Source organism: Drosophila willistoni (genome assembly GCF_018902025.1).
Source record: "Drosophila willistoni isolate 14030-0811.24 chromosome 2L unlocalized genomic scaffold, UCI_dwil_1.1 Seg168, whole genome shotgun sequence".
Taxonomy (NCBI): domain Eukaryota; kingdom Metazoa; phylum Arthropoda; class Insecta; order Diptera; family Drosophilidae; genus Drosophila; species Drosophila willistoni.
Window position 1 is genome coordinate 3,547,797 of NW_025814047.1, and position 26,036 is coordinate 3,573,832.

General features: G+C 40.2%; 6 protein-coding genes across 8 annotated transcripts in view; 2 read left to right on the top strand and 4 right to left on the bottom strand.

Annotated features, from left to right (window-relative positions):
* The window catches only part of LOC6640766 (alpha-protein kinase 1), an 88,892-nt gene that overhangs the window by 49,781 nt on the left and 13,075 nt on the right, over positions 1 to 26,036 (top strand). The window lies entirely within an intron of this gene.
* Positions 967 to 2,086, bottom strand: LOC6640780. The gene has a single exon (XM_002063685.4). It carries the CDS (start codon positions 1,974 to 1,976, stop codon positions 1,137 to 1,139), a length of 840 nt encoding a protein of 279 aa, XP_002063721.2. The 5' UTR covers positions 1,977 to 2,086; the 3' UTR covers positions 967 to 1,136.
* Positions 2,089 to 2,960, bottom strand: LOC6640781. The gene has a single exon (XM_002063686.3). The coding sequence runs from the start codon at positions 2,893 to 2,895 to the stop codon at positions 2,098 to 2,100; it is 798 nt and encodes a 265-aa protein (XP_002063722.3). The 5' UTR covers positions 2,896 to 2,960; the 3' UTR covers positions 2,089 to 2,097.
* LOC6640804 lies at positions 3,015 to 4,201 on the bottom strand. Its single transcript, XM_002063687.4, has one exon. It carries the CDS (start codon positions 3,932 to 3,934, stop codon positions 3,107 to 3,109), a length of 828 nt encoding a protein of 275 aa, XP_002063723.2. The 5' UTR covers positions 3,935 to 4,201; the 3' UTR covers positions 3,015 to 3,106.
* On the bottom strand, positions 6,312 to 7,283 carry LOC6640723. Its single transcript, XM_002063690.4, has one exon. It carries the CDS (start codon positions 7,129 to 7,131, stop codon positions 6,400 to 6,402), a length of 732 nt encoding a protein of 243 aa, XP_002063726.2. The 5' UTR covers positions 7,132 to 7,283; the 3' UTR covers positions 6,312 to 6,399.
* Positions 7,435 to 8,637, top strand: LOC6640724. The gene has a single exon (XM_002063691.4). It carries the CDS (start codon positions 7,614 to 7,616, stop codon positions 8,481 to 8,483), a length of 870 nt encoding a protein of 289 aa, XP_002063727.1. The 5' UTR covers positions 7,435 to 7,613; the 3' UTR covers positions 8,484 to 8,637.

Below are 26,036 nucleotides of genomic sequence, written 5' to 3' on the forward strand. Positions count from 1 at the left end.
CTTGGAAACCGAATATCTCAGTTTGCTTGCAGTCTTTGTGGTGTCTTCTTCACTGCCAATTGCGACAGAATTTCAAACTCTCGAATCTCTTGAGGTATTCCCCATAGCATCGACAGTGGGCTGGTATTGGAAAGTATTCACTATATCTGCTGCTGGTGGAATTCATGCGTCGTTGTTGAACCATTCTGGCACTTGTATTCGGCATTAGACCGTTGATTTTGGGTACTAGTCCAGTTGTGACAGGGGTCAGTTTCGATTGTACCGTCAAGAACTTGCGCGAGACATCGGCTAATTGACCTCTGGGTAGATTTTGAGCACCTGAACGTTTCATGATGGGCGATGCCAGTAAATTCTTCTTCTTTGTGGCAGTAAATTCTCCATACATTTTGGGCTTCAATAGAGATGGACGATGCAGCCACATCGAGGCGTACTTCCGATCGGCCATGGGTGGATTTAAGGCCTCTTTTTGGGGAGATTGCACAAATTTATCGAATATGGGAAAGAAGCGTCGAATCGATTGACAATTGCAGCGAATGTGTTGCGTGTTGGCGGACTGGGCCCGGGAATATCGTACTAGAAACTTGGTCAAACGTTCTGCACAAATCGTGGCCAATATCGAGGTGCCCATAATAATACTAAGTAATATTTTTTGTTTTATTCCCTTGGATTTCGTTTAGTTGTTGTTGTTGTGGGGATGTCGTATTCAAATATGAAAAAACTAACGTGTGATTTGGAAATACGTCTGCTGATTTTTTTTCCGTGAGAATTTCCGTCTCTGACTTGACCGAAACTTTTGAAATAATTCATAAAGTTAAACCATTGACAGTTTATACCAAAGCTTGACACAAAACTCAAAGCGAATTGAGGGTGGGGAAAAAATTATTTTGGTATACCCCTACTTGAAGTACCTACATATCAGTACATGCCATGTTTTTCAGGGTTTGAAATCAAAAAATAAAAAGAATATTTTAGTATTTGTCACACATTTTAATTTATTTTCTAATATCGGCATAATTATTTGGACTTTTGGTGATATGTGAGTAACAGAGTGGACAAAACGGGGTCAGGTTCAGTAGTTCTTGAACCTGGCTCCGTTGCCCATTCTGCAACTCTCGTATCATCATATGTGAATGCCTCTAGATCTTCAATCCCATCAATTCTCGACGACGTTTGTAGGCAATAGCTTCGCACTGAGATATGTGCTGTCTGCAATGACATTCCTTAAGCCGCTTAGGTCGTTCCCAACGTTTCTTTATCTCAGAGAAGGATGGATGGGGGGCACGTAGTTTGCGGCAATTGCTTGGATGTTTAGTTTGAACGCAACGCGGTGGACAGCGGGCAGCTTTGCAACACGGCCAATGTGTTTTCTCACAGCGACATTCAGGATCTCGAATGTGTTGGCAAATGCGCCGCATTCGTTCGTAATCCAATTCGCAGGCCACCTTTGGACAGCGTGCTTTGTAGCGATAAAGAACCTCGGGTGGCTCAATGCCATCCAAACAGCAGACCTTCTTCATTCTCAACCTTATGTTGGGGCATTCAATCCAAGTGCGTTGATAGCATCGACACTTCTCCGATGGTTTGTAGTAGATGTCGTCGAAACGCGGCAGGAGATCCGTGCAATGCGGCTGCTCGTGCGGATGGCAAGGTGGTTGCCACATGGAACGAAATGGTGGCTTTGGAGGCTTCTCTTTCTCCCGCGGTCTGTATTTATCGGGGCAAGGAAGTCTGTGGGTTGGCCGATAGACACAGCACTTGCCTGGTCCTTCGCGTTGCATTTGGTCCAAATACCTGTCGGCGGGTAGCACTCGTGTCAATTTATGACGTGCCTGTTCGCAAGTATTTGATTTAACGAAATGACATTTTTTATCGATTTCTATGCAAGGCGGATCCGGGAATGTAGGCACACGACCTGACGCAAAGCATCGTCTCAGTGCAGGAAATTTCACCAAACGTGAAGTCGATTTCCACTGCATTCCTCCAAGAACCGAATGCAAAATTTTGAAGGGCCGAGATATTTTTGTACAAAAATTTAACGTCAAAAATTTAGAGAGATTTTAGTTATCATTTTTTTTTTCTGCCGTTGACAGCTTTCGCTTAGGGATATCGAATTCGGGTTTTAAACGGACAAAAGGAGACTAGAGCTTGGGTGCACGACTTCAGTTTGCCACGATTGTGATGATAGGCACTCCAGACGTCGCACATATTGGGAAAGATCCTGCAGGTGCACTGCAAGGGACAAACGCGTGTCATGCACTGTTTATTGCATTCGGAGAAGCTTGGGTATGGTGCCAGTTCCTTTTGACAAACTGTAGGTCTGCGACCTTTTAAACATTTCGGCGGCTTACGACCTGTTTTACAACCGGGCCATGTTAGATAACTGGCACATAACAATCTCATGGCATGATGGTGCTTCTCAATCGCTGTCAGTGGAGGACCCGACGGAGGCCTCTGTCGACGTTTCATGGGTGGATAATATTCACGATCATAGCAACACGTTTGTTTCGGCCGCAACCAAATTAAGGGGCATTCCGGCCAAGTGCGTTGATACCGACGATTTTTGTCCGATGGCTGATAGTAACACTTGTCGTACCTCATTAAATCACAATTCATATTCCCCTGACGACGTTCGTAGATCTCCATTAAAAATTTTGGATATTCCTTCTCCAAATCGAATATATTTTCGTTCCGCTTGTAGCAGCGATTCGGAAGCGGTGTCATCCGTTTACAAACCTGCTTTTGTCCCGCACACTTCGTAGTATCTGCATCACGCATATGGCAACATTTGCCAGAACTGGCATCATATATGCCCCAATTATATGCCCGCGATTGTTGGTAGATTCCAACTGCGCGTTTTAGCAGATTCCATTGAACGTGCGACGACTTTGTAAGCATGCTGAAAAACGGAGAAATTTTTGTTTTTTTTTTTTAGATGTGTGCCGAAAAGTTTTGAATTTATAACTGAACACAAACGACGAGCTCTACATCGTTGAAAAAAAATTAGAATTTGACAATTAAATCTCTCACAAATGATTTTTAGCTTTATTTGAATGTACTATAACCTATTTCTTTATACAGTCCTTGAATGCCATGAAGAGTTAGTAATTTAAGACTTCTTGTTGCGATAGTATTCCCAAACACTGCACATTGATGGGGTTTTCAGACAATTACACTCCGAGGGCTTAATATCAGGAAGTGGATCGATTAGGCACTCTGAGAAGCTGGGATACTTCGTAAGACGACGTTGGCAAACTGGTCGGGGTATATCGGCCTTGCTGCACTTTGGTGGATTGCGCACAGATTTGCAGAAGGGCAATTTGAAGCGGGGACAAGGCAAGTTCTTTGGCACGATACACTTACTAAGTTCCATGGATGCGACACCTAACGTACAAGGACTTCTGTCACATGCCGACACTTTCTTTTGAGCCGACTGCCTTTTGCGACGATGCGTTGGAATCGGCTTGAAAGCGCAAGTGGCCTTGACTTTGCGACGCTTTGGCACACACTCTACCCAAGTGCGTGGATACTTGCGATTTAGTTTATCCGATGGCCTGTAATGCGTAAGATCAGCCAGGGGCATTGCCGTCGGACACTTGCCTTTGGCGCAAGCCTTGTTATGGGCAATAAAGGCATTGACACTGAACTCAGGATCTGAACGGCATTTGAATTCTGTACGTCTAACGCCATGCCAGCAGGCTCGTAAAACTTTCGTGTTATCCGGTACATCCATTCTCTTGAGATCTTTTCGAACCTTCGGCATTGGATATCCATCGATGCAATCTTCGCACGTCTCCAATTGATAGAGAATCGAATCGATATGACGCGTGGGAGGTAACACAACAGCAGCACGATTAACAGGAGTCAACAGGCTGGTTGCGACTCGCTGACAAATGTTTGACATCATCTTTGGGCTACTCGTCTTTATTAATAACATAATTAAATTGTTGATAGCAAACTACTGGACTATTCTTTTTATGTATTATAAAGCCAAAAGTGTGTGTTACAGGATATCGTATGCAGTCGGTATATGTGAAAAATTTTGATATTTAATCCAGTTTTAATAATAAGTCTAATTTTTCAAAAGAAAATTTCTAACAATTTTGAGACCAAAAAGGTGAAAAAGTTGTACTGATTTTCATGCTGTAGAAAGGCCACGTTAGCTGTTGTTTTTCGATAAAACTAACTTGTCGAATGAGTTTCATAGGGGAGCACTCAACCAATATGAGTACTAAACAAATGTCATGGGTAAAGAGATTATACAAAATTTGGAACCCTAATACTCTATTCCTACATAGCATACTGCGTTTTAGATGGGATCTAAAATTTAGATTCTTAATGCATTTTTAATTTAAAAACTTTTTGTCTAGGACGTTTACGAAAAGTACATATTTGTTTTAACCTAAAATTAACCGCATCTAAGCGACATCAAAAGGAAAGATTATACTTGAGAAAACAGAGCAAAGGAAAATAGATCAACCTTTACTCTCTTAAACATTGGACCGACCCCAATACGATCAATTCCATGACTAATCAAAAATTGTAATACCTCTTCCCATAAAGTTACCCCCAAATGATTATCAGTAAATCTTTACTTTAATATTCTGAATTTATTGATTAAAGTATATGTATTTATAATTAGCGCCGACGACAGCCATTGCCCTTGCGATTCATTGGCTTCTGTTGTTCCAAGCCTTCGTCTGATGACCTTCTAGGTGGAACGAAATTCTCCTCCTCTGAATCTTCAAACATTTCTTGTTCTTGCCAAGTGCGTTGAAATTTACGATTGAATATGGGTTTTGGATCATATTTCATATCGTCGTAGCGCTGTCCCTGGACCCAGTGATTTCTTCTGTCTGGCTCGACAGATGGCATTGCCTTCTCATCAATTTCAGCATCGGAGGCCTCCGGTTCCAGTTCTCCCAGTTCCGCCCAAGTGCGTTGAAACTTGCGTCCATATATATAACGTGGTCGATAGAATTTCTGATCAAAGTCGCCCAGCATAGGTTGAGTTGATTCGCGATTAGTCTTGACTAAGTCTTGATTAGTCTTGAATTGAGCGCGACGGCGCAAAGAGCTGCAATTGTTATCCAAGCGAATGGATTGGCCGTCCATTGAGCGTCGGATCTCGGGCATTGCATGGGTATACGGGGAATACCGGGATGCTGAACGCATCAATGGACCCCTAACACGGCCAGCGTACTTCAAGGCGTTCATTATTGAAAACGTTCTTTAAATTTTGGTTATACAATATGCCAAATTTGAATACAGCCTAAACTTTTTGAATAGGTCTAGCTGAGAGGTCAATAAATACAAAACTGACTCCAAAACATCTGAAAGGTTGACAGCTTATCCTAGGTTGGCTTTTAACAATTACAATTTAGTTGTAGATCTGAGATTTATTTAATGCTTATGGATATGACTATTTTAAATATTTACAAATTTAGCTTAGTTCTAAGGTTTGCGGGATGATATAGGACATCCTCATTTAAAGTTCTGTAGTCTCGTCCAACTCTAAGAGCCCGGCCTGCCATTGCTCGCCATATAGCCAGTCAATGGCACGCAGTGCTCTCAGTTGGCAGGTCGATGGCAGCAATTGCGGTGGCTTGGACAATGGCTCCAGCGTCAGTTCAGGCATGGGTATATGAAAGGCATCACATCCCATCGATACGGGCATGGTAATTGGACTTTCCACATAACATTTGGGCTTATGACGATATTTGTTGAAAGAATATTGCGCCTGAACCTCAGATGCCTGGTTGTAGTGTCGCCGCCGACTTTGGCTAACCAGCTTGATTTTTTGACCCAGTCGTAATGCCGTTTTGAACATATTAATTCGTTATTAATTAATTAAAATATAAAAAAAAATTATTTAACTCGGATTGGCTTGGGGGTTGTGAGGGCCGAAACAGTTTTGACTATTTGAGAAATGTGAACTGCGACAATTTTACTTGTCCCGGCAATCGCATTCGCTGTCAGATTTAGAAGGATTTGGTTTTCTCTTGCATTCAGAATAGCTGGGATACGGAGCACGTGGCTTGGTGCATGGTTTTTTCTTAGTAACACGCTTGCAATTGCCTCGATCTTTACCATCTCCCTTATTCTTTCCAACATTCTTGGAGAATTGTCGTTGAAGAGGAGCAAACGCTGGTCCAACTTTATGACCACGCAGGGTAAACGACCTTAACAGAGGCAGCATACTCAAAATTTTGAAATTAGTCATTTCTCTAACAAAATTTAACCAGAAAGTGTTTTACCACAGTGACAGTTATTTCACCGACTACTTTCTGCCCACCCAATTAACCATTTAGTAATTTTTTGGTTCAAAACTAAAATTTATTTATTAATAAGGTGATGTTCATTGGAATTAGAAGACTGCGTCATGAACATGGCCGGGTTAATTTATTTCTTTCCACAGTTACTGCGTCGTCCTCCACCTGACTCCAGACCACGGCGGTACGCCATCACATCGCATACGGACGGAATTGACAGGCATTGGCATTCGACCTTGCGAAGCGGGCGCGGTTTCGGACGTCGGCATTCTGAGAATGATGGATAGGGGGCCTTCACTTTGACACAATCGGCATGTTTGCGAACGACCACGCAACGGGCCGGGTTACGTGCAGGTCTGCAACCAGGCAAAGTAATCTTCGGACAACGGCCTTCCTCTGGACACTGAACTTCCTCCTCACACTTGGCTTTCGGCTCCTTACGTTTGCGTCGTGGAATTGGTGGCCGCTTGCCTTTTTCAAAACAGCAGATCTTTTTCGGTTTAATTTGAATGGGCGGGCACTCTACCCAAGTGACCTGATACTTGCGGGCAGCTTTATCCGACTCCTTGTACAGGCACTCGTCAAAGGTGGGGAATCTTTCTGGGCAGGGATCGGCACAACACTCTGCCGGTTGCTTCAGAAGGTGATGAAACTGGAATGGTTCTTCCTTTTCTTTCTTGGGCTTAGCTATACTTTTAGGGCTGCACTGAGTTTTGTTTTGACAGCCTCCATTATCCACTTTGGAACACTTGGGTGAATCCACGAAATCCTTGGATGCCATGCTGCGAGACAGTCCAAAACCTTTGCATCCTGTCAATGCTTGGGGCCGCACCCTTCCTAGAATATTTCGCCACATAGACATGACAAATTTAGAAGAAAAAAATTGTCCTGAAGTTAAAAGAAAATTTCAACTTTTTGTGCCGAAAAAAAAAACTGGAAAATTTAATTTTTGTATACGGAAATCCCCAAGTGAAGCCGTGTGAACTCCACAGTGTACATCACCTTACTGAAATCTAGAAAATCTCACCGTTGTATATGGTTTTTCACAGCCTGTTTCGATTGGAAGTTTTAAATTATTTTTGTTGAATTTCATCTCTTATCAAGTAGGCCGTGTGTCTAATTTCACTCGTCTAAAACACAGGTAGTTGAGATATCCAGCACAGTTAGTCAGTTTTAATCGTGAGCTCGATGGGGTAGAGTCGTAACTACATTGTAATATATAAATTTTTGGATATAAAAATTTTCTTGGTTAAAATCAGTCTATTTTTTTCGGCCCAAAATTTACCTTCTAATTCCAAATCTAACAATTTGTCGTGACGCGATTAACCACTGAATTTGTTCGAGATGCTGAGGATTACTGGAATCCCGTGCAGCTCAAGCCTGAACTCAAACTGGAGTCGCGTTAAGGCCCTGGTGCAGTCATGGTCGTGTGCTCCTAGGACCTTAAGCCGCCAAATGGATAGTAATAAGTGCGCCTATCCCATGCTGACTGGATTTCAGCAAATGCGCTGCTCCAGTGATGATTGCGAACCAGTGAAGCAGTGCGAGGACAAGCCTCCGGCCGTTGGTTGTGGTCCTGCTGGTCTATCGAAGAATCCCTGTGGCGTCAAGAAAACCAAACCAAAACAAAAGGAGTCAAAGGAAAAGTCAAAGGAAGTGAAGAAACCAAAATTTGTATCAATGTGGAATATTGAGGATTGCGAGAGGATTGATGACTGCGATTTACCGCCTAGGTATGACATCAAATACTATCGCATCTCGGACAAACTTAAGCGCAAATATCAAGTCACCTGGGATGAGTGTCCTCGCATGTTGATCAAGCCGAAGAAGGTATGTCTGCGCGAATCAATCGTTCCACGTCCACGTTGCCGTCGTGTGCGCAAGGAGGTCTCGAAGGCGTCTCCCTGCCTCACCGTGAATCCCATGGAATGCAAGAAAGAAAAAAAGGGGGCCAAATGTCCAAGATTCACAATGCCTTGCTGTAAGCCGGCTCGAATGCCTCCAAGTTGCAGCCGTGCGCGCTCCAAATCCAACTGTGTGAAGCGCAATGCACCATATCCTAGCTTTTCCGAGTGCCAGAAAGATGCACTACTCGGGTTGCCGCCAACCGAATGCCGCTGTCTTGATGCCGTCTCCCTGTGCGAGGCGTGGGCCCACTTAAGACGGCGGCTTGCCCGTGGTCAAGGACTGACATTCAAATGTGGCAAGCTTTAAACATGACAAGTTGCCAAGTTTTTCAAAAGAGGACGAAATTCCCATTTTATCTACCTACAGAAATGCAATAAATTGAAATTCGAGCTCACTGGGAGGGGGTTATAAAACTATGTAATTAGTATCTTAAGATTAAACAATGAATTGCAATCAACAACTAGAGAGAAGTTCAGAGCACTTTGTGTCTTCTCTAAATGTGTGTGTGTCTGTGTGTGTGTATGCAAAGCATCGCTCCATGCTTAAAATGCGACTGCGTGCCGTATTAAAGACATTTTATAGCATATTACCAATGCAGATATATACACACAAATCAGTTATACTTGGCATCTATCAGCATATAATCGTATATGCAGTCAGGCCGTCACATTTATTCGAAGGCTCTGAACAGCGAGTTGTTTGATGCATGTGCATAATCAACAGAAACGTAAAGAAAGACAACACAAATATCCCAAGAACGGAAGAACGACAAACCTTTCTTTCCAACAGACAATGCCCCAGCAAAGTCTTCAGCTGCAAACATAATTGATGGATGGATGAGATCATGGCAACAAGAAGAAAGAAAAAAAAGGGTACAACATGTTCTTTCTACATATTGTTCGCCTACCTACATTACCTTTTTGCTCTAAATAATGATGTCGCATTATTTATGCCCGCGACTGATTTGCATAGCTTGTTTCGGAGGGGCAAGAGTGGAGTAGTGGTAGGATGAGAGGCAACTGAACGCAATGTGTGCGCTTTCTTTAATAAATGTTTAATTTATAATTGATTTTCCCCAACTCGACAGCCTTGGCTAAACCTCAAAACTTTTACCCAACCCACAAAAGGCAACTGAACCGCAAAAGGATTTTGCCCGCGCACGAAAACACTTAATTAATTCGCATAGACAGACAGTCATGAGGAGGCAAACAAGATGGGTTGACGATGGGTGGGGAGTGGCAAGGAGGGTCTACTAGATCCAGGCTAAAGAAGCAGGCCCACCCAACTGGTCAGACAACTACAAATACAGACACACACACACACACACACACACGCACTGTGGCACACACAATGAAATAATTAGAAATTAGAATGGAAAATGTATGCAAGCCAAGTTGACGATAACAACAACAACAACAACGCCCTAGAAAATCCCCGCCCACATATTCTATGGGTCTTGTGTGGGCGCTTTACCGCCCCCAAAAAAAAAAGAAGCATATTTAAAATGTAGCCAATGTCGATGTCGGCCGAGACACTGCTAAGTATATGAAGGTATGATTTCATATACATACATATATTTATATATACGTATTACAAGGGGTCCTTTAGCCCTTTTAGGCAGACTTCGGACAGCAGCGAATGGAGTCTCAGCTTACGTTAGAAAATATCTTATTGGAGATGGGCAAAGCTAGCAATAGGCAAGAAATCGAAATCTACCATCGAACTGATTCGAATTGATGGACTTAAACTCAGGTGATCAAAAAGTGACCTACACCAAAATCATAAGCAAGGTTTTGGAACTTTTGAAATTCTTTCTTGGTATTTCAGTTAACTTTAGGAAATTAAAATCATTTCTTGTAATTACAGCTGTTTAGATATCGATTATCGATTTAAAGTTGAGCAAACATGCTTCCAATTGCTCTAAATATTATCTCATACATATATAGAAATATTACAAAACTAACTGATTTAACCTTGTAAATGATAAAAATTTTAAATCAAAGACTTAAATGGAAGACTTGGCTTATATCAAAGACTTTCACGAAACGTGCGACAATTCGAAAATTGACCTCCTATTTCTCACCTCATTTTTGGAAACAGTCATTAATTATGTAACTTTTCACATCGTTAATACGATTTCTTTAAATTGCTCAATTAGTCAACAATCTTTCGACTAATTTCACAATTTGCTTTTCCGATATGCCATCGCTGACAGGCAAAAAACTGCCGCACAAATGAATAGGATGTAGTGTCTAAATTTAAAGAGTGTGAGTAGTAAATTTGCTGCTAATATCCGTTTACGTCTTTAGTTGCAAGAAAATTACAATATTTCGTGTGAGATAGTTTGCCACACTCCCACCTACCCATACCACCCACAGCTAAACCCACCCAACTACTTCCACCCACTGCCTCGCCTCCATATACTCCACATACACCCAACTTATTTATTCTGCTAGAGCTGAACTTTTTGTATCTAATTTAAATTTTCACTGTTGGCCAGCCAAATAAGGAAAAATGAGCTCAGATCTCATTCCAAGCATTTCGGCTTGAGCTAATTTTCTCGAGCTGCTGCTGCTGCTGCTGCCAAAAGGGTGAGCGAGAGCAAAGAAGATGGCGGCCGGATTAAAGCCCAGCAAGTGGACACAGACATGTGCCCATGCCCATGCCTTGGGCCGGCCGGTCGGATTCGGTTTCGTGCTTAGCCAAATTATATTATGACTTGTTTAAAATTCAAATTTGAAAACACTAAAATCATGTTTTCGATGTCTGCGCCCACGTCTCAGCTACCTCACCCCTCCCCAGACTTTACATTGAGAAATCCTTCGAAAATGGGGTTGCGGATAGTTTTTAGAAACATTTAGGGCAACAGCAGCTAAGAGTTTGAGTAGGTGGTTAGATGGGTGGTTGGGTGAGTGAGTGGTTGGGTGTCTACGCTAAGGATTTGCTTATTGCCGGCCCTCCTTCGTCTCAGCCCTGCTCCAAAACCCACCGTCAACAAACAACTTTTGCTCTGCCGGCTCAAGGCAATGTCCTTTTGGTTTCTATTTTTGGTGGTAAGGGGAAACATAGTTTCTAGTTGCCACATAAATTTTGCATGTCCCATCCAACCCCCATATAGTTGTTGCTGTTGTTATTGCTGCTTTAAACACTTTTAATGATTTCATTAGTTTGAAGAGCGAACAATTTAATATATATTTACAATTGATTTTTCATTGGACTCAAAGGACTAATCGGATTTAGCAAGTTTTCTATATCAACACTAAAATCTTAAGATAAGGCTGGAAAATTATGTCTTTAACTTGAAAGCAGGGCCGCCATTTTGTCACACACACACACACACACACACACACTTACACATGGGTAAAATAATTAGATTGCATTACATAAATGTTGTCTAGGCAGCCAAGTCCAGCCTGGTCCTTGTCCTTCTTCGTAGTCTCTAAAATTTCAATAAAATTTACTCCACCTCCCTCTAGAGAAAGGCAGTCAAATGTCTCAGACACAAACCACAGCAACGTCTCCAGCACACACACACACACACACACACACAACCCCTTTTGGGCTGGATTAGGGGTTAGATAAGGAGGGTGGTAAGCTTTTTGGCCAAGGCAATGGCCTTTCAAAATTTTCGAATTTACGTAAATTTAACTTTCTTGAAATACACTTAACTGTAAAATTAATTATAAAAGGCAATTGTGTGTGCGACTATGTGTGTTTGTGTGTATGTGTGTTTTATAGTGCCTCCCCTCTCTCTCTCTCTCTCTCTCTCCTCTTGCATCACTCCAGTTCTCCCACTATTACCGCCCACTTAAGTTTGTCTTAGTCTTTGGCCGAAAAGGTGTTGGCATGGAATTTGCATAACCAACAAAACGTCAATGTCTTGTGTGTGTATGTGAGTGTGTGTGTGCGGAAGAGAGATGGCTATACATATGAGGAGAGCATGTACAGTTGCGCCCGTCGACATTTGCATAGACATATGTATGTATAGGTATAGGTATATATATATCCCCGTCCCTGTCTAGTGCGACTAGCCAGGTCTTGGTCTTGGGCTTTCGTTTCTATGTATGCAAAAACACACTAATTAAATGTTGAAGGCAGTTTATATTGAGATGGCCCCCGGGCGGACAAAGCAGGTGTGTGTGTATGTGTGTGCATATTATATAACCCCCCAATACTCTCACGCTCTTCACCTGCAAATACATACATATATGTGTAGATGTATGTATAATGTACATATATGTATGTGTCCTCTAAGAAAATCTATAGCCTACGGTGTGCGCTCCAACAAACCCAAACCGCAAACTCAAATGTCTTCATTTTGCACATCAAACCAAATGCAGCCCACAACTACACACACTCACACACACACACACAGTCATACACATGTAAATGGGTGTATTTGCTGAGGATTTCTAATTACATTCGGCATCATTCGGACTTGTCTTTAGAGGGCACCGAAGGTCCTGTCCTGGGGCTGATACTCAGACTCTTACTCGTCCTCCCTCTATCTCGCCTATCTCTTTCTCCCTTAGTCTTTGCAGTCTTATGTATTTCAATGTCGATAAATTATAATGTGTCTCATGTAAATTGAAGTTTAACTAAGACCAAACCCAAGTTGAATACATATACACAACTCTAAAGAGACTGAAGGAGGGTGAGAACTAACAACATTTTGCATTCAAAGTTATTTCTAATCCATAAGTATTCTATACTCTTTGTTTAATTTTGTTTTTTTGTACTCCTTCATCTAATTGCACATTAAGCAATGCAATTATCATTCTGACAGTTTGGTTAATGTCACGGCACTAGGCAAACTAAGTAGCCTCGACAGGCTTTGACTTGGCATTCTGCATAGGCCAACCTATTTGCCACCTGCCCCGGTTTACACACGCAGACATTTTTAATTAAAAGTAAAAATTTCGCTCTATTGATTAGTTGCCAACTAAACTAAAGGCTACAAAAACATGGGGAGAGCATGTGCAGTCATAGCTATTGCAAACGCATTAGTATTAGCCCATTCAATGACGTGACTAAAAAACTGCAGAGACTGGAAAAGGGGATACGGAATGGAGTGGAGTAGAGTGGAGTGGAGAGGAGTCAGAGAGTGGAAAACACTGACACGCAAACTGCCTTGGAGCTGTCATTGTTCAACTGGCAGGCCACAAGCGAGCGGGACGCAAGTTTTTCGGTTGCCAGTTTGGCGTCTTTTTAACACAATGACAGTTAATTAGATTGTAAGGATAGAGGATGGCAAAAGGGATAGGTTTCAGAGCAAAAGAGTCAGCATATTATACAGGTGTAAGAGTTTATCAAGTTGATAGACTAACGAAAAACTTTTGTCGAGTGAATTGTGTAAATGAGCCTAATTGACTTGGTTTTTGAGCCACAAGTGAGGGAAATCTAAAGAAAGAGATACAGACTATTTGTAAAGTTTGTTTAGATGTAGAAACAACACACTTTTTTTTCATTCTAACTATCTATTACAAACATTATTATTATTCATTTTGTAACTTGAAATGAGGAACGTTTGGTATAAAGCTAATTATTACTGATTTTGAAATGGGTTTGCTAATGTTCGCGTCGTTTGAACTCTAATAAATTGTTATACAAATTCTGTAAGCTGCATTTATAATGTAATTTCCATCACATTTTTGACTTTTTATTGATTTTCTAGCAATGTCACATTATCTTAGAACATGCTTTAAGAGAACGATTCAATTTGTCTCTATATTTTTATTAAAGTACTTTAAGTTTTAAGTAGTTCTAAGTCAGAGAATTTATAAACAGAGCAAAAAAATAATTCATCAGTCATTAGTGGACATTAATTGGAGCAAAAATAACTTGAAGTCGATCGAGAAACAAAAATTAACATTGTGTTTTGGCAAATAAGAGAAAATTTAAAGCAAACGAAGAAATATAAGACTGCTTTAAGGACATTTATAATTTATTAAGTTTTAAGTTAAATCAGGAATAAAAAAGGAAAATACTTTAAGTTCTAAGTTTTGCTGCTATTTCCCTGACATGTGCTCTTGAAAGTGTTTTTCAATTTCCAGACATTTGCCAGACTTCTCACGAAAAAAATGGTCTTGATTAACATCTATAATATGAAAGTTCGCCTATAACTCAAAATGGGTACAGTTGACCCTAAGTTGATGGCTATTTTAGCTATTAATACATTGCAATGATAAATATTTAAAACTTGTCGATAAATCTCAATATTAAATGAATAGAGAAACCGCAAATTTTCTATTCTTGGGGGTTTTAATCAAGGATAATTCCTTTTTCTAGTAACCACAAAGTATTGAGAGGTAGGTGGGGGGGGTCTCCTTCAATCAGGACAGAAAATTTGCAACTTTCTGCACTCTATAATTTTGGTTTTCGTTTCTTACGCATTTTATATCATCACCGGCACCACCAGCAACAACAATAGCAACACCCTCTTTATCTGCCCGCACCATGTTGTATTTATATAGGCTGCTCCCTCCAACTAACCCTAACTAATGACCAATGTCTAAGCTAAAATATTGATCAATAAATTGCTACAACAATACAAAAATACACCCACACATAGAATGCAAACCTCAAATGAATGTATGTAAGTATTTGAGTGTATGTGTTTGTGTGTGTGTTTGTGTGTAAGCAAACAGGCCATCAACAAAATGCAGTTCGTTTTCCTAGGCACTAACACAAATGGATAGGAATGTACTTATGTATGACCAGGGACTAAACAGATAGAGCAAGGGAAAGAGAATGAGAAAACGGTTGGGTAGATGTCCTGCAAGGAGTAGGCGACCAGTGGGAGGCATTGAAAGGAAACAAACCGAGCGACCGACCAAACGACCATTCGAGCAACTCAACCAACCGAAAATATTTCAAATTCATGACAAATGCATAAGATTTCAACAATACAAGTGTGGGGTTACGAGCTGGCAATGGGGGATTGATAGAAAGAGAGTGTGGAGTGTTACATGTAACCCCAAAAAACAGTTAAGTGCAATAAATACAAAATACACACACACACACACAGACACTCATATGCAGACAGACACACACTCGCATACAATCACAATCAAATAAATTACAAAGCATTTAATAATTCATGCAAAAAATGACCTCTCTCCAATTGAAAATCTGTTTGTGTCTATGTGTGTGTGTGTGTGTGTGTGTTTTAAGACTTGATAATTTCAAAAATCAACAAGATATATATTCATAGCTTGAAAATGCATTTTGACCACACAAACACACACACACACACGCACATTTATATAAACACCCAAAAATATGCAAGTTGAAGTCGGAGGCTTCTTGGGTATCTTTTAAGTTCTTGGTCTTTTGCCTTGGTCTCGCTCTAACGCACACACACACACACAAATTGTTGTTGTTGTTATATTGCTTTCTCTATATACAATACACATACACAGACTTACACACACACACCGAGAGAGAGACATTGCACTCAATTAAAATCCTTTTGTCATTGTCTTGCCATCTCTTTTGCTCACACAAATTGCATATAGTATATAGCAACTACAAAATATATATATATATGTTATATATATAAATATCTATGTGTTTGTGATAAATTTTCGCAGCCATATTTGTTATTTTGCACTTTTAGTTTAAATATTTGATAGCTTGCATATTGATTGGTGCTTTGTGCAACGTGGCGCATGAGTAATAAGTTTTTCCTATACACAAAAAACACTTCTTGCTTTTTGTTGTTGGTTTCACACACACACACACACACTCAAACACAAACACACATGCATACATATAGATAAACAGATGCAGCTCTTCTCTGAAACTTTGTTGTCTGCATACGTTCCTTCACATAGAAATAATTCTTGTGAAAATTAAGAGGTAAGCAAAAATAAGAAAAATATGAAAAATTAGTATAGCATATTTTTTTGGGTAATTTATAACGAAGAAATATTAAACATTTAGATTCCATTGGAATTGGAAATTGCAAAATGCATTTGTGAATTAGAAGGGAAAACTCTATCTATCTCGCAATATCTCAAATTCTCTGTATCTCTAGCTCTTCCTGTGTCTATGACTGAGTGATTGTCTGTCTCTAATTACCAGCTAGTCCGACTATGTTTTTGTTCTGGCGAACAATTCGTTGGTCATTCAGTAAGAGATAAGTCGAAGAGAGTAAGTGGGAAAGGGAGAGCAAGACCGAAGCATCGCGGAGGGTTACCATCTACATACATCAGAAGCTGCACTAATCAAGAAATCCAAAAAGCATAGCATATTTTCAGGCTAATTATATTTGCCTGGCAGAGCTTGGCATGACACCTGAACAGTCAGAGAGACCGAAACTTGTAGTTGCTGCCGCGCCATTGTTGAGCTTAAGTCTACTGCGCCTAAATGTAGGCAGCAATTGTAGTTACCTACCGTACCTAGACCCAGACCCCCAGCCCTAATGTATGCTACAAATCTCGCCAAAGCAACGCATTTCGTAGCCATTTAAGCTACTTGCATAAATGCAAAGTGAAAGAGCGAGAGAGGGAGAGGGAGAGGCAGAGAGACAGAGTTCCTTCTGTATATGGCATTGACCAGGGACAGGAACAGGCCCAGTACGAAGCACAGGCACAGACAGGGTTGCAGCCTCATGGCCCCTTCCCCTCCCGCCCACCTTCCACATGAATCTCATTTGCATTTAAATTAGGAATGAAGCCCGATTTGTTGTTGTTGTTGTTGTTGTTGCTGCTGCTGCTGCTGCTCCTTCTTGCTGTCCAGCTACTTCCAGCCTTACATGGATGCAGTGGGTGGCGGACGATGGGTTGTCGGGTGATTTTTAATGAAGACAGCGCAGCTACTTAGGCACCCAAGCATGCATGTATGGTGGCCCCTCCTCCTTCAACTCTCAGCCCTTTGCCACTCCTCTGCTGTTTCTATGCTCATCTCGTGTTTGCATTGGAAATCTGGTTATAGAACTTTCCCCACTTAGTTTTTGTTTTTTTTTTTATTTTGGAGAGGACCAACTTGGCTTTATTGCAGGACCAAACTAATGGCCAACAGCTTGGACAAATAACAAAAAGAGTGAGACCAAAAAGTAAGAGGTGGTGGCATGTCCGCTTGCTAATGGTCCACGTTATGGCAAATATGTTAATAACCTGGACACATGAGAGCCACACAGACACAAAATTTTAATTAGAAATGTGTTTTATATACATACAAAATGGATATTATCCAACCTCCTGTTGGGGACCATATTTAGAGACACATCTGAAATTTCGGCTAATTAAACTTGAAACTCTAATGTAAGAGAATATCTATCTATCTATTCATCTATTTAATTGTATCTTTGCTTGCAACCTGAATTTCTCTGTTGGCTGACTTACCTTGCTTCCCTCTAACTGTCTCCCTCTCACGCTCTTCGACAAAATGTAATTACTTTGCTCTGGCATATTTGCATCATGTCTCATGCTACTTGAACATGTTACACTTTCGTTGGCACCCCTCACCGAAGCCCCTCCTCTAGCTTCTAAACCCCATTCTCCCTGTGAGGCCCGACAACACTTTAAAATTAATATTCGTATTTTTCAATTACAACTGACACTTGTCTATGGCAGCCGAGCCCAGTTAGCCGCCCTCTAATGCCTCCTTCTCCTACTTTAAGCCTACTACCTACCAACAATTGTTGGGTATCGTCATCGTCATCGTCGTGGACAGCACACACTCACACACACCCAATTCCCTACCCCCGATTGGCCCCCAATACCGCAATCCCCTAGCCCAATGTAAAATGTCATTACGGCTGACATAAATGAATAGCTGCATTCATTGCATTTGGCATTGGCTTGGGCTGGCGCTGGGGCCGGGGCTTTGGGTCTGGTCTATGGGGCAGTTACTCCTATTTCTGGCTGTTACGTCGTCTTAGCTGCTTGCTACTTGCTGGTCGCTTTTGTTATAGTAATATCGCATTAGTGTTAATTAAAGAAAAGTTTCTGCAGAATATACATACTACATTATGAATATGAATGGGAATTGACTTTGTATGTGACAGGTGAAAAGGAAAGGTAGGTAAAGACTTCAATCACTTAAATATGCTTAAAGATTTTTAGATACATTTTTATATAATATCCATTGCAAAAGTGTGTTTAATTAGCAAATTGTTTTACATTTTATAGTAGTTTCTTAACTAAAATAGGGGACATACCTTAACTAGCCTAGTTGTAAGATTTTGGGTGAATAAGTACATGGGTCCACATATCTTAAAGGTGAAAAACAATTCAACAAAGAACTAAGAACTATTTCATGAAGCCATTGGAAAAGCCTGCGATGGTTTTTACCACTTTTGCCGTTAAAGAATATGTACTAAGTTTTTAGCCACTTCATAATCTACTTGGTACACCTCACCATACTTTAAAGGATTATTATTTCTATATTTAGTTGTATGTGCTAAAATATATACAATATACAATTAGACTCACATTATAGATAATAGGATTAAGTAAAGTTAAACAAAGTTCAGTCCTTTGTTATTATTCTTACCTAAAGTTCAACTCTTTTCTCGAATCAATTTTTGAATACATCTTTCCTTCTCTCAAAGTTTATCTCAGTTTGAGACGTCTATAGAATTTTCCGAATTTTTCAGATTTTCTTGGTGTATACCTCAGTTCCTCTTCACCTTGTATGGCACAGTCAAGTTTTTTGTGGATGCTGCTCAAACATTGGCAACGGCATGAAATTTCCGTTGGCTCACCCTTTCGAGCCATTTCAGGCTACCATGAGGCTACCTCCTACCTTCTACGTTCCTATCGTTTCGTTTCAGCGAAAAGGGACAATAAAATGGGTGTGTTTGGTCTACGGCTAAAACAAAAAATTTTGTTGGCCATATACGAGACATTGTAGCAGCAGGGGGACAACCAATCAGCGAGAGCCGCACAAATGTTACTTTTTCTTTTTCTTGATAAAAACGCAGCGACAGCAACGAATGAGAAATGTAGAGGAACACACTCACACGCAGTGGGCATGTGGCACATACACACACACATATGTGATGGGGGCGTGGTAGAAAGGGGTTTCCCCCCAAAAAGAGAAGAAGAAAAAAAACTGCAAAGCTTTTGTGTTTTCTCAACGGTTGCCTAAAAATAAAAATAACAAAAGAAAGGCATATGGGGAAAAAACCAATAAGAAGCAAAAACAAAACGAAGCAGACAAATAACAAACATAACAGTACTACGAAAAAGAGAAAGACAAGCAGAGCAAGATAGATGGAGTGAAAAAAAGGAGGGGGTCGAAAGAATTGCGTTTGAAAAAATTGTTAAACATAGCAGAAAGAAGACAAAATGGGAATGGGTTAGGCTCAACGTGCCGCTAAGAGGTGACACCAACAACAACAACATCAGCAACATCAGCAACAACAACAACAACATCAATTTCTTTACTCCCCTAGGCGATGAGGAGACGGAATACACGAGTGATTCGTCTGAAGGATGAGGAACTTGTGGAAAGTAGAAGCTAAAAAGGCAAACAGGCTTTTCTCTTCACATAAAAGGATTAGGATTGAAATAAAAGAAATGAAATGAGAATCTGCTTTAATCGTTTCGATTATAAGATATAAAAAATTTAACAATTAGAGGACTTATCATATTACGGCTATTTCCATCAATTGTCAAGTAATCTAGAAATGGAAGGGGGGCGACAAACCGTAACTCCAATCCATGGTACATCATTTTTTCCTGTAGCGCCAATTCCAATTAAAAATTTTGATGCAAATGAGCAGTAGAGAAAAAGAGGGGGAGTCATGGTAGAAATGGATGAGGCGTGGGCAGGATCAACTCCCCTGGGGCTACATTGCGGCAATAAATGCCGCAACAGACGCCGGCCAAAAAAAAAACAACAACAACAAATAAAAAACCCACCAAGAACAAGGCTAACAAACAAGGCAGAAGAGAAGAGTAAAGCGGGGAAAGGAAAATGGAACTGACCAGCCTGACACAGGCGAGCGAACAAAGGGGGGTAGGATGGCAAGGGGACGAGTTGTGTATAAGTACTTTTACTTTTTATTTTTTGGCCGAAAGGAAAACAACCAAAAAGAAGTGTGCCGCCAAAAAGTGAAAAGCAAGCAAACTCGGAGAAAGAGAAAGAGCAGGAACTGGAGCTGGAGCTGATTCTCTGGACCTGGAACAGGAGTATGTCCAGTCCGTTGCAGTCTGGAGAGGTTTGCGATTTATTTTTGGGCAGAACAGAACAGAGTGGGCAATAGTAGGGGAGGTAGGGGGCCGATAGGGCGGTTAAATTGCATTTATTTGACCAGAGACCCATTCAGGAGGCGCCCCCAAAGAATAACTGCGGCTGACCAGCGACCAAGCAGTCAGAAAGCTCCAGCAGGCAAACGGTAAAAAATTACCAACCAGCCAACGAGAAGCAGACAGAGAGGGGGAGACAGAGAGGCAGAGAGCAAACCATAGAAATGGGAGAGAGAGCGAACGAAAAAATTAAAGGCATATAAAAAAAAAAACCCAAAAAAAAGAACCCAAACACGGAAAAAATAAAAAGAAAGAAAGAAGGGGAGAAGAAGAAAACACAACCAACAAAAAAAAAAAAACATAGAAAGAAAGAAAGAAAAATTGGGACAGGCTCACGGGGTGGACTTAAGGGGGTTGAGTTCAGTTCGGGCTGACTGAGAGCCTGGACAATGCTTGGCCTTCATTGTTGTCAAGCAGCCGTCCAAAGTGCCCATACCCGGCCCCCTGCCCATCCTGGCCCATCCACCCCCTCCCCTTTCATACTCTGGTCTGGGTGGTTGATTGAGTGGCGCGCCCATTGATGTTGTTAGTGATGGACCAGGAGCAATCTGCCACTACCACTCCCACCACATTCACTCCGTTTTCAGCTTGGCCTTGTTTTGTTCCATTTTTCTGGATTTTTTTCCACCTCCCACCCCACCCTCGTACCGTCGCTCATTCTGCTGGTGCTTTACTTTTTTACACATTTTTGTTTTGGTTTTTGTGTTTCGCCTGTTGTTTTTCATGCTTTTTTGTTTTTATTTCGTCATTCGCCATGCGACTGGACTGTCAGCTGCGTATCCTTATATGGCTAGCATATAAAAGGATGCATATAGATATATGTACATATATCGCATATATATATATATATAGCGTTTGTATATAAGAGCTCGGTCAAATGCGCGTGGAAATTGCAATGTCTGCAGTTTGCAGCCTTTTGTTGGGGTTGCCATTTCCTTTTGGAATGGGTTTCGGCCTGGGGTTGGGTTTGAGTTCGGTTTTTGGCTCCATTGGACAAGTGATGCTAGCATTTTTATTGACACTGTTGGCCCAAGAGGGGAAATTGTGCAAGAAATCGCCTCTGTATAGCCATACATAGAGGATAGTCAGCTTTATTTTTGGATTTTTCTTTTGCTTCGAAAGTTAATTGAACCAAGCGTCAATGAAATCAATTGGAAAACAAACTAAGCTACTTCAACAAGTGCGTGCAACTGAATAAGGACTAAAGGATTAACTAAATACGGGACAAATGATTTTAATAATAATTGAAATTATGACTTTCTATTGGTACGTGCCTAAACCAAAGAAAATATTTAGGTAATTCCATTAACTCATCTTATAGGTGGACTTACTTTCTAATAACAAGTTTATTTTTGTCCACCCCTTCTTCACAGTATTTTTTTAACAAATCAACACGCCGACATTAACAAAATTAACAATCTTAAAAGATTGAAGCATACATTAAGGCGTAATCGAATTGTAGTAACTCCTTGATTGAAATAGCCTCCTAGTTTGTTTGTGTTTTGTGATTCAAGGACTTTAAATCTTTAATATATTCTTTAGTCAGAAGATGAAAGGAAGAATTTGATCCTCCAGCATTACGTAAAAGGCAAAATTTCATATTTTTATTGGGTTTTAGATAGAACACAGGCCAATTTGATCTAGTCTCCAGTAAGTTCCTTGAACTTACGCTCAAGAGCTTATATGTACGTTGAACAGATTTGCCAACTCAGTTTCTCTTTACCTTTTTCTACTGGGAATTTATATGTTTCTTTTTAGTCCATTTAATATATGGAGTAATTTTCAATGAGTTTGATTCGGCATAAAGGGCTTTGTTGTCATTAGCAAAGATCAAACAGTTCACTTGCCTCTCCTTTATCTGCCACATTGGATCTAGGAAAAGAATGGACCGCATTAACAATTCTGGAAACATAAAGCAACATAAATATTAATTGAAAAATATTTTCACATCTCGACGACTTAACAGACGCAAAAGGACAAAAAAAAAAAAAAAGAAAAACTACGCAAGCAGACACACACACACAATACACACACACACACATACACAACACACACTCTTTTCTTTCATAACACATACTGATGAAATTATGTGCATTTGCATTAAACAAAACATTAAATATGCAAAAGTGCAGGCAGAAACATCGAAAAAGAGCCAACACCCCCACCAAAACCCCAACCCAAGCACTTTTCCAACTCTCCAACACACACACACACACACTGCAAATGGGGTGTGTGTCTGTGTGTGTGTGTGTGAGGTTGGTGAAAAAGCATATTGCCCAGGGTGACCAAAAATAGAACAAGTCAAATATTTTTCGACAATTTATGAGCCTTTTTGGCTACCCCTGAAAATAAATGGAAACGTGGGGGGGCTACTGATGGGGTGCTGCTGGTCAGTTTGTAACTTCTCTCCACTCCCGTTTGCATCTACCTACCAAAAATGCCATTTGCAATTAAAGCAAACAAGCAACAACAACAACAAGAACAACATCCACGAAGTAACCATCACCGTCACCGTCGCCGTCGCCGTCGCCGTGGCCATGGCCAATGTCGTTTTCTTTCTTCGTTTTTGCGTTGGCTACTTTTTGGCAATTGCATTTTTTAACATTCGAAACGACTGACCAGGCTTTCACACCCATCAGCAACGCCACCCAACCAACGCCCATCCAACCCACTCTGCCCATTCACCCTTTCCACCGCTTGGTCGCATGTGTGAATTATAATTTCGCGTCGCGCTCAAAAGCAGGCAACGAAAAAAATAAAGCGACCAAAACAAAACGAAAAAAACCAAGCAAAAGAAGTAAAATAACACAACAGAACTCAAAAGCAAAAAAAAAAAAAGAAACAAACTACAGACCATTTCCATTTTTGCAATGGGGGCTTTTGCTTATCACTGGGGCTGTCAAGTGCCCAGCATCCTTTTGCAAAAACCTCCACGTCGTATGCGAACCCCCTACCCAACCAGCCGGCACTCAAGAGGAGGCTCTGCTCTTTGCAATAATTCAATTCATTTTCTATTTTTTGTGACTTATTTTTATTTGACAGCCGTGTGTAAGGGCTGGGCGTGAGGCGTGGGAGACGCTTCTCCATAAAAAAAAAAAAATTAAGTGAAAGTTTCATAGGATTGAGAAGAAGTGGATGATGATGGCGACGACTACGATGAGCAGGAGGATGATCATGATGATGATGATGGGCTTGAAGTGGACATTGTGCAGGTGGCGTTGGCTTTGGTGAGGAATTGTCCGGGGGTGGAGATGGAGACGACTGCTGTTGTGACTGCTGCTGCTGTTCGGGGCTATAAATTTGTTGCGCTACCTTTTGTGTAAGCATTTTGTATTGCATACGTTCAGGCGCGTTACCAAACGATTGTTAAACACAACGAAACTGAAATGAACTTTGCGAAATAAATATAAAAACAAACATACACAATGTAGACACATGTACATAAGGACAGAAAAAATGTTTAAACATACAAATATGAAAAAATTTGTTAACAATCAATCGAAACAAAGTACAACAAAAGAAAATTAAGAGAAACGATAACTACACATATGTATGTATAAAGAAAGCATGTGAAATGATTTCTTACTATGGTTTTATAAAATTTTTTTTTAATTTCAAACCTAAAATCTTCCTCTGCCATCTTTTAATAGTTATCGCCATCTTTTAAAATAATTTGTGGGGTTGCCCCTCATTATTTTTTACTTAAATATTTACTTAAAGATCAAAAATTTGTTTGAGCAGGCTTCAGGTCAATCTTACTGATTTATTTTTAAGACTTTAAATCATAGGCAGCACAAAAGGTGAGCAGGTTGTCTGTATAGCTATTTCAAGAACCACCAAGTTCTATCATCAGCAGACTTCGCTAAAGAATCCACAATTGTAATGGCCATACCATATCTTCAACACTAAAACTAGTTGGGAATTACATTGCCAACTAAATGAAGCGAAAAAAGAACGGCAAAGCTTGCAACTGCAGATTCCACCTTTTTTGTGTGCATACCATTTTACTTAAAGATTTGTTTTAGATTTTATTATATAGCTAACTTATAGGAATGCAAGGAGAAATTTATGTTATTTGATATATTAGATAAGTGCTATCAGTTGATTGATTTCCCACTGCATTGGCGGATGTAAGACTGTGATTTGGGGAAATGTTGCCCCTTTAAGTATGCAATTGCTGCAAATTTAATACTTAAAAACTTAACTACACTTTAAAATTGACTACAAGGAATGTTTGCTTTCAGGATTTCTTATCCACAGAATATTACAAATCTTCTTAATATGCTTTTTGGACTGTTTATTGCATACTTTTGGGGGCAAGTTTTACACATTGTGGTTCTTCATTTGTTCTTCATTTTAAAATATATTAACAAATTTTGATAAATTTCTGATTGAAAAAGAAAGATTAAGTTTGTGGGAAATTGAAAATTGTTTTCCAATTAAAAAAGGCTTATATTTTTCCATGTGAATTAAAAATTTATTCGACTATTTTTAGTTTCTTACAAACTGTACTAACAATTAGGTATAATTATTTTATAATTAACCAACCTTGTCCTCTACTTAAACCTTAATTAACAATCTTGAATTGGTTGTCAAACGAAAATGAGGACAAAATTTGCCTCGTGTATGAATTATCTGCCATCCCGTTTTCTCATTGTTTGGCCAACTTAAGGTAAAATCAGTTTTTAATTTCCGCTCATTTGCGAAAGCTTTTTGTACGGCCTGGCCATAATGAGGCAAAAAGTGGGTTTTGTTCCTTGTAACTTTTAGTGGCCATGTGCCGTAGGGAGAGGGGACAGGGCAGTCCACTATGAGTTGTCTCATGCTCCTGCAGCAACGTTCAACTTCCATTCAATTGAGCGTGGGTAAATATGTTGAAAAGTTAATTCATTGCACATCAGAGTGAGAATGGAGGGAGGCACGCTATGGGCAACTATGAGGCGCCCCCACCATCCTCATCCCTCATATACTATACCTACTATGGCTGTCAGCGATGGCGTTGCTCTGTTTGCATAAAGGACCTAAGGACAGGACGGCTGGAGCTGAAATGGGAGGTATGGGAGGGACAGGACATGCACAGAGGACATTTGCGTTGAGTTTTATTTTTTTTTTAGTTTTACTACATTTTTTTCACCCTCTACTCTCGTTTTGCTGTATGTGTCATAAATTTAGTTCGATTTGCTGTTCAATGACATTAACTTGGCCAGCTACCTGTTTTTTTTTACTTTTTACTCTGTACTCTCTGCTATCTGGTGTTCCGTACTTGTTTTTCCTTTGGCCATAACTGTCAATTTTTAATGCAGTTTCTTCTAGCCACGTTGCAATGAAATTTATCAAGCACTTAATTAACGTCCATGTCAAGCTAAAATGACTTGGATGGCCAGCAGCGAAATGTTTAAAGCTGAAACCAAATTATTTCATTTCGCATCTTAACTTAATTGCATTAAACAGGCCCACAAAAAAAAAACCAAATAAAACCAAACACATTTCTATTTATTTAGCATTTTACATTTTTGTTCTTATTCATTTTTTTCCCTTATTTCTTTCTTTTTTTTTTCTTCTGTCGATGCTGTCACGTTTAGCGCTTATTTTTATTGCT